The sequence below is a fragment of the Anarrhichthys ocellatus genome, unplaced genomic scaffold (assembly GCF_004355925.1).
Source record: "Anarrhichthys ocellatus isolate YVR2014 unplaced genomic scaffold, GSC_Weel_1.0 scaffold1901, whole genome shotgun sequence".
Lineage (NCBI taxonomy): Eukaryota > Metazoa > Chordata > Actinopteri > Perciformes > Anarhichadidae > Anarrhichthys > Anarrhichthys ocellatus.
In genome coordinates this window covers 1-9,322 of record NW_022281875.1, presented here as the reverse complement: position 1 = coordinate 9,322, position 9,322 = coordinate 1, and the positions used below count along the sequence as shown (strand labels likewise).

The 9,322-nt window shown below is 42.7% G+C and overlaps 1 protein-coding gene across 1 annotated transcript; it reads right to left on the bottom strand.

Moving 5' to 3' along the window:
* Positions 1–46: 46 nt before the first annotated feature.
* On the bottom strand, positions 47–8,365 carry LOC116377966 (serine/threonine-protein phosphatase 2B catalytic subunit alpha isoform-like; the record flags this gene model as incomplete). Its single annotated transcript, XM_031839738.1, has 9 exons — positions 47–429; positions 1,397–1,494; positions 1,806–1,890; positions 2,060–2,137; positions 3,033–3,158; positions 3,385–3,479; positions 5,318–5,395; positions 6,721–6,860; positions 8,210–8,365. Coding segments are annotated over 9 exons (1,011 nt in total), but the record flags the coding sequence as incomplete, so codon positions are not given.
* Positions 8,366–9,322: the final 957 nt, after the last annotated feature.

The window sequence follows — 9,322 nt, the reverse complement described above, 5'->3', positions numbered from 1 at the left end:
GTTTGATGATCTGAAACATTTAAGTGTGACAAACATGCAAAAAAATAAGAAATCAGGAAGGGGGCAAACACTTTTTCACACAACTGTACATGTCTGTGTGTTTGGAGATAAGTGGTGTTTCCTGTGTTCCAAGAGAAGGAAAGAGAAAAGCATGTGGATGCTTCATGTGTTGTAATGTGGTGGCTTCATGCGTGCATCGCTTTTAGGCTTTGCTGTGAGCGCTGATGTGGTTAGAAGAGCTCAGTGAATCGTGGGTAAAAAAAAATCTATGACCTTATGAACATGGGTGGCAGAGTGGCTGCACACATGTGCTTTGCGTGCGCGCACACACACACACACACACACACACACAAACACACAGTGAAATGAGTGGGACTTTACCTTCAGCATCCTTAACTGTCTCGATGGCTTCAATGGCCTCAATGGTAGCTGAAGGATGGGCAAAGAGAAAAGAAGAAGAGAAAGAAAGGAGGACATGGAGAGAAGATGATGTACAAAGGAAGAAGACGAGCGGAAGTGAAGGCTGAAACATGCTTCTGTGCAGTTACGCACAAACGTGAATGTAAGAATGACCGTGGTTCAGACAGGAGGCGTCATGATCTCAGTTAAATGTTGTTAAAAACACCGGTTACTTCCGTCCAAAACCAAACAAGACATTAAAAAATCAATTGAATCACCTAAGAATGCTCACAGAGAATGAAGCAGATCAAAGTGTAACTTAGATACATATCAATACAAATATTTGTATGACGTCATGATGGCATAGAGACTAAGATGCTTCAACTTCTCCAGTTCGAGACCTCCTTTGCACCTCCTTCTCTCCCTCCCCACATTTCCTGTCTGCCTGAGAATAAAAGGAATAAATACCCCGCCCCCCCCAAAAAATACACACAGCCCACTGTTGAACACGTTAAAATGACATGCAATTTGTGTTAGCAGGCACCGATACGAGTGGGTACGCATGACTCAGAGACATGTTTCAGGCTTTAGTCATGTGAGGCAGAGGGCACCTGGTGTTAGCAGTACCTGGGGTTAGCTCACACACACACACACACACACACACACACACACACACACACGTTGGCTGTCTGTCCTTACTCTCTGTCATTCTCTAACTCTCTTTCTATCTCACACACACAACCAGCAGGCTGTTAGTATCCTCAGCGCCGGTGAGGTGGGGTGGGTGAGCGAGTCATTGAGGCAGAGGGATGAAGAGAAGAACAGCAGAGGAAGAGAAGAGGAAAGAGGGCAGGAGAGAACCGGAGGATGGTCCAAAGCAGATATTCAGACTGTGTCTGTGTCTACTTGTATGTGTGTGTGTGTGTTTTAGTTCTGTTTTTGAAAGTGTGTCCAGGGTTACCTTTGAGTTGTGTGTTTGTGTGTGTTAAAAACTCACCGCTCTGCAAGGTCTGCTTGCCTCCAGACAGCACTCCGCTGGGCAGCATGCCCGTAGGGGTCAGCCCCTTCAGGGTCAACACGTTCTCGCTCTCCTCCCTAAGAGACAGATAGAGACGGTGTGTATGTGTGTGTGTGTGACAGGTGTGTGTGGATAAAAAGACAAAAAATACAGAGAATTACAGACTTTCCCTCATTGTGCACGTGTAAAACACACAAAATGTGCTTGTGGGTTATAACACTGAATGCTGAAAGTGACAATCTGGTGACTTTTAATTAATTTCTGCAAAGGTTAAAGGAAATGCAACATTTATAGCATACTGCGCACACACACACAGGCACACACACACACACACACACACACACACACACACACACATATACAGTATGTGAACCAGAACTCAACCCACCGTAGAACGGAGAACATTTTAGCCATCTTCCCTATGGCTCGAATCTTGTTTTTGATCACCTCTTTCCTGGCTGCTGCTGCACTGGCTGGAAAAGCATCATACACAAACTCAATAATGTGATTTCTTGTCATCATCGTCACAAAAAATAGACTTTCAAAATTAGTAATGACTGAAATATGTTTCAGGCATATATTTATTCACAACTACATAGAATGAATCAAATTGCTTTAATGTCAGTGTTGAGCGTCTCTTACCGTCGAAGATCTCCTCTCCGTCGTTCACGAGTTCGTCGTCAGAGCAGATACTCAGGACATTGACCAGCATCTCAGTCACTACAGACACACAGACGCACAAACTTAGCCAAGCTGGGGACGCTTGTTGCGTGTCATTCCCCATCTCTCTCTCCCCTCATTTCCCGTCATCTCTCTGCTGCTGCTGTCCAATTAAGGCATAAAATGCCTCAAATCTGACTAAACTGTGGTTACCCACGAGTCCCTAATCCTGTAAGTAGGGGTTGTACACCTTTTTAAGCCGATCTAATTGCTATTTTTGAAGAATATTATAAAGTGGTACAAGAACCATGTACTGTAAAGTACATTAAAAGGATCTTCCCTTTAAAACTAAGAAATGTATTATCCCTCGTACCGTTTCTCCTTCATCTGTGTTCCACTTGAAGGTGAAACGGACATGATGTTGTGATTTCATCACTGCACAGACCGTGTCAAAGCTCAAGACTGATAAAGTTGTGGCTGACTTGTGCAGCACAGACTCAACTCTTCTGTCTCGTTCAGGAGGTTTTCAAAGTTCATGGCAGGACAAAGATGGACTGAGGATCTAAGATCATTTACATTTACAACAGTCGGCTACATTTAAGCTACATTTGACGGAAATGTATCATGAATATAATTTGCATTGTTATTACGAAGATGATTTCGATTTTTGCATAACATCTCTTTGTCTTCATTTATTCTACATGTGTTAACTGATCCATGACAGCTGCTATTTCACTTCACATGAGATGTGAATTGAAATGAGAAGTTGCCCAAACTGCTCAGATTTAAATTTAGCCTAAAGAAGGTGTGTTTTGATCAGCATTTCAACGAGTCTATGACTGGAGCATTTCATTATTACAGTATCACTGAAGACAACTTTGCCTTATGATGTTTTGATTAAAATGCACTCTGTGTGGAAGAGTCTAAATAAAAGATACGTGTGTGCATGCGATACCCTTTTCTCCCACGAAAGGCAGCGACCAGGTGAAGACGTCCATGAAGTTGGGCAGCCAGTAGGGGTGAGGAGAGCAGTTGAACTGACGGATGTTCATCACATTGTTCTCATACTTCAGCACCGCCGCTGGACACGCACACACACACACATACACATTATAGCCATTTCCTCTTTGGTCATACAGTAGACAATAATGTTCCCTAAATATTCATCATAAAATATCATGTTAAACATACAGTTTTACTAAAAATGTTTGCTACTTGGCTGCAGAATTTTACTGTTCAGTCTAAAATAATGGCACCGCAGTGGTTACAGCATTCTGTGTGTGTACTCTGTGTTCTGTGTGTCAGACCTTTGTTGTTGTAGACATCCAGGTAGTTTGGAGCAGAGAAGATTGTGATGAGGGAGGGAAAACCTGTAGTCTGACTCTTCCTGTACATACGATACCTGAGGAAAGAGAGACAAACAACGGCCACGTTACAACTAAAAAAGAAACACATTGTGTATGAAAACTGAGGATTTGCTTCAGAGGTCTTTAAAACCAGACAGACTGGTTGAAGGCGAGACAGCCACGCGTTTAAAAACAAAAGAAGTAGGAATCTGTGTGGGCAAAATGACAGTGAGCAGGGTACTGACAGTGTTTGAGTGGAGCCGCCAGCACAAAAATAACATTTTTAATCAGGCCCAGATCTAGTGACTTAGTCGCAATAAAAAACAAGTCTGGGTGCAATTAGTTTCAAACATGAAAACGACCTACTGAGATTAGACATGATAATGAACCCAAGCACGCGTATTTCATTTGTTCCCACAAACAAAGCACAAAAGCAGCCTCTGCCAGCTGGGTCCCTTAAGGATAGACTAATTACCAAACTCATCAGTAATCAAGAATATGGGTTATTTGTTATAAACAAATATAATCTGGGTGTGCAGCAGAATTAGTTTGCTGTTTTCTTATCAGAGGGATTCTAATATTGTCTGTTATCATGGAGGTCCAGTGTCCTGTGTAGCTTTGCCAAGGATGCGGTTCTCTCTCGGAGCCTGTGTAGAACCAGATGCCGACATGCAAATCAGTGTCATCAGCAGCAAGGCTGCTTCTTGTTTTGGTCTTCACCTATTTACAATCTTTGTCCACAGCAGGCTGCTGCGCCCTGTGTCTGACCGTGGGCCAATCAAATCAAGGCAAAGTAATGGCTTTGTATCAAACAGGCTCCTGATTGGCTGCCTGTTATACGGCTCTACCACTGTGGCACAGACCTTACATCTGTGACCAATTTGTACAATGTACTAATGTTTACGGTATACAGTTTCAACAGTTGGTATGCGATAAACCAACAAATTGAACCTTTTTATATTATGTAATAATACAATAAGTGCACTATTGTACATCAATCAAACTGCAGCTTTAAAATGTCAGAGGCATCCAACCAACATTTTTCCAGAAAAGTACAGAGTTATTTTTTCCTGGAGCGGTTTTGCTACCATCCACAATAGGTTCATTATTTTGTTCAGCAATGATCAGACCCCCCTCATTTCCTTTGCGATTGTATTGTGGGAGAGGATCAAGTTTTTATTTTTTAGATTGCATACTGATTGTTGTGAGTCTAGTTTATTTTGTCATTTTTTCCAGTGTGAACATACTTGAAACCTGCTTGGAATTAATTCTATCTCTACACTGCTGCTCGTTTCATTGCGTGAAGTCACTTCTCTTGATTGCGCAGTGTTTTAAATGAACACACACCATTTCATCTCTACATGAGCTACTATTTAGAAGTATAAACTTCTAAAGTGATAGTGTGTTTTTTGCTAGCCCTTATGCAAGTGCACTAACGCAAGTGCCCAGCTGCACAACAGATCAAATACTGTTAATGGCAGCACAACTCATAATGCAGCAATTAAGGCAGCACTATTATATTTAGAGGATTTACACTAAGATAACAGATGCCAGGGATGGATTTGTGGGTCAGAAAATTGTGTTTTTTGCCCCAACTGCTTTATTTAGACTAGTGGTGCAAACCTTACATGGCTCTTTGCCTTACCATTCTGTTTTCAAGAGGTGAGTTAGTTGAGCTGAATGTTGTTCAGGCTGCTGGTGCTCTCCGTCGGACAATCTCTAACAATGCTAATAGCATAAGTGTGGAACTTCTTTCCCCATAATGTGCCAGTCTCCTGACAAAGAAAAATAACAGCTCGGAACATGAAGTGATGAGGTAAGCCATTAAATTAAATGGAGCTCTTCTCTTTTAAGCCGGGAGAAAGGACTGAGCCGCAACAGTCAGTCAGCTTACCCGGCATCCTGTGCTTCATGCGCTCTGATGATTGACAGCAGGTTGTTGGTCTGTAGGAACTCGCACACTGCTGGGTAACTGTGGACAGAGAGAGACAGAGACACAGAGAGAAAGAGTCAGAGCAAGTGAAGCGAAGCAGTGGAAAAGAAAAAAAAAACATACTGGTGAAGAAACACGCACAAAGATCCAGTAATAACCACTTTACATAGCAAACATGTCACACGTCATTATATCAAGATCGCTGTAAACTACAAAACAGAAGGAAGTTTTAAAGACTAGCAGTGGGAGATGAGAGGGCCTCTTGTTTTCTGAAGTCGTGTCTAGCTGAGACCAGCAGGGGGCATCAGCCAGCACAAGGCAGGCATGAGCAGGGCTTATGGCCTCAGTGCTGAGGGGGCCCAGTATTCACTAGTTGGTCAATTGATGCTGTGTCTGCTAAACATAGAAAATCACTGTGTTCTCCACAGACAACATGTCACTAGGCCCCAGTGCAACACACTCTGCACGTGGGGCGGGGGGGGGGGGCAGCTACAACCATCGACTTCAGCTCTTTGTCTTTAAATGCCTCCATTTTTATTTCTTCATTTCCATCTTTCATCTTCTCCCCCACCACCACTACTATCGCCCTCCTCCCGTGTTTCTCTCCCTCTTTCTCTCACTGTATCTTAATATCACTCCATATCTGGCAGGAGTAGCCAGTCGTCATAGCAACAGAACCGTGCAGTCTCCCTGGGGATTGTGGGATATCGTTTCATGCTGAAACAGAACTGTATGCGTGTGTGTGTTTGTGCATGTGTGTGCAAGTGCTATGTTTATGTGTTTGCTCGTACATTGAATATGTGTGTGTGTGTGTGTGTGTGTGTGTGTATAAACTGGGCAAGATTTGTTGTCTCTTGTACAAATCCCAGTGATTGTTATTGGATCTTGGATGTGGTGTAACCGTGCAGGAAGCATCTCGCTCTCTCTTCTCTCGTCACCAACATCCCAAACCAACAGACTGAAGTCCTCCAAAACTTATTAGATTCCAGATTTGTAGATGAAAGTCACATCTCGCTGGCACTGGACGATCACGCGGCGCCCAGATCATTAAAACACATCGAATGAGCGGGCAGGAACACATTGGAGGATCAGTCTTATTTCTGGCTCCACGTTTCAGCTGCTAATTTCAAAGAATTTTGTTCCTCGTGTGTATTCTTTTTATCTCCTAGTATTGCATTCATTCTGGCTTGTTTGGGTATCAGGTTCATATCTCTGAGCTTCATAAGCCCTCGGATCAACAGTACTACACTATATTCACTCCCATTCAAGTTGATTTTCTTCTGAAATGAACTATGAGGACTGTTGTGTAATATTTCTGTTCAGTTGGTTCTTGTAGATGAAAGTCACATAATTTTGTCCTGTACCTGTAAAAATAGGAGCAGCCTCTGACTGTGTTGTGGCCAAAGTATTCTTGGGTCTTCTCGTTGCCAAAGTCTTCCAGGGGGTCGGCCCACAGCAGGTCGCACATGGGCCCAAATGCTGGGGGCTCCTTGAACCGGTCCAACTAGGACATGCAAAGAACACGCACACACAGAGACACACAGGAAATGATCAGCTTACAGTCAACACAAACCCTCACAAAGAAACATATGAGATACCTAACACCACACACACCAGCACCAGCACATATAGGATAAATCAGAGGGGAAAGAGAAGCAAACGCACACAAACACACACCAACACACACCAACACACACTGTCAGAGCAGAGCTTCTCCATGGCAACCCTTACCACACAGGAGGGAGAAGATGTCACACCAGCAGATTCACCATGGATACGCTGCCATTAGATGAGGAAGTGTGTCCTCGTGTCTCTGTGTTCATGCGTGTGCCTTTGTGTTCTTAATTACTGTTATACACACAGCATGTGTGGTTCACTGTATTTACTGGTTTCCTGAGGACCCTCTGCATTGACAGTACATGTGGGAATTAAGTCATAAATAAGAGTTGGTGTGTATTTATGTCGGCACTCGCAGGCGTGTTTGAGTGCTGCACTGTGCATAAGTGGATAACATGTTACATTAACGTTATTATTTTTCCTGGTGATTAAAAGAATGGTAAATGTTGCTATGTATAAAGCAGTAAAGACTGGCAGGTTGTAATGCTTTATCTTAATGTCTTAATTTAGCCCAAAACTAACTGTAACAGAAAACAAATATACCTAAAACGGCATCTTCAAGGAACAAAATGGGGAAAATGTATCAACATAAATCTGTTCTTTCAGATTTCTTGCCCATTTTATCATGTTAACATAAGAGGAAACATTTTACTTTAAACATTTACAGTCCAAAGACCATATCAATTAAATGCATTTGTTTGTCTGTCCGTCCTTCCACTCCTATAATTCATGTAAATGTGAGTTAAAGGCAGGTTAACCTCATAATTCCACTTGAGTCTGACATGGCAGCTACTGAGATCTGGTAAGCTAGGTACGTTTAGCAGTTAAAGCCATGTCTTCTCTCCGTTGGAGTTGAATTCAGCCACGGCCACATTTAATTATACGGAATTACAAACTTAGAATTACTAAGATATCAGATCCTCAAATAGAAACCTTTATTTGCAGGCTAGGTAAATTTAATAAGTACATTTTGTTTGTTAGCCGCTAGCTAGTCGGAGCATTTATTACTTCATTCCCCCCCTCTCTTTCCCCACATTCCCTGTTTTTCTCCACTGTAGCTGTCAAATAAAGGCACACAATTCCCAATAATTTAAAATTATACATAAAATAATTCAAATTTATTTAAAAACGCATAATATATATGCAGTAACCCAGATTCAGATCTTAACTCATTTTGACTGCGTTTTGCCCGTATTGTTGATTCAACATTGGATGTGCGTGTGCCTCTTTTCGTACCTTCTTGATGTCGTCCAGCGTGTGGATCTCTGGTGAAAGCCCCCCATGCACACACAGGAACTGCTGGTTCATCAGGGCTGCCAGGGGCAGGCAATCAAACGCCTCCATGCAGGAGTCATACACCTGCTCCGAGTACTTGATCTTACCTGGAGGGGGTTAGAGGGGTGGAGAGATATTTCAAGGGTTGAGACAAAGAAGGGCCTGAATTGAGTTTTGACAGCCACCATTCTCGCTAACGTACATTCAGTCCCTGTCGCTCAGAGTGTGACTGTTACATATCGCACACAAACACAATGCAACAAGGAACACGGGGAACAAACAAACATGGAGCTTCTACATCTACGGATATAAAGAACTCAGTCAAAGGCTAATGGCCTCCGACAGACACGTACGGTTCCTCTAAAAACATAACTCAGTTCACTTGGGTGTAAAGGCGGTAATATGTAGGATTTTCTCATAGCGTGTTATTAATTTATACAGACATCTCTTCTCCGGCGCTCCCATATGACACAATTCTCTCCTCTCTCATGATTTAGAAATGCTACTTCCCAGAGAAGAAATGTACATATGCAGACAACATATGGAAGCGAAGACTCCAGCTCTGTTCCAGTGAACAAAATCTTGACCCAAATATAAGCATGAAGCAGCAGAGGCAGATTTTTTTTTGCTTTATGAAAAACTCCTTTTGATTTGACAGCGATATCAATAAAGACATCCAACACGCGGCATCTTTAAAGTACATTTCGCACATGGGCGTAACAATACATCTGACACAAAACAATATCACAGGATTAAAATAGCTCAAAGGAGATCGGAGGAGAGAGATAGAAGAGAAAGAAAGGAGAGAGAAGGGTGGATTTCGTACGAGCGCAGGCAAGGAGGAGAGCAAATGATAATTTCATAAAGAGAGGAGAGAGATTGATGGGGGGAGACAGGAGAAGGAGAGGTTAAGAGCAGTGAGAGGAAGGAGAGGAGACGGCGAGGGACGAGGAAAGAGAGATGGGAAGGAGAAGGAAGAGTGTGAGGACGACACGTACACAAATCAAAGGCAGTATTGCAGAGTACCACTGTACAGTAGCCAGCATTTCTGTGTGTGTGTGTGTGTGTGTGTGG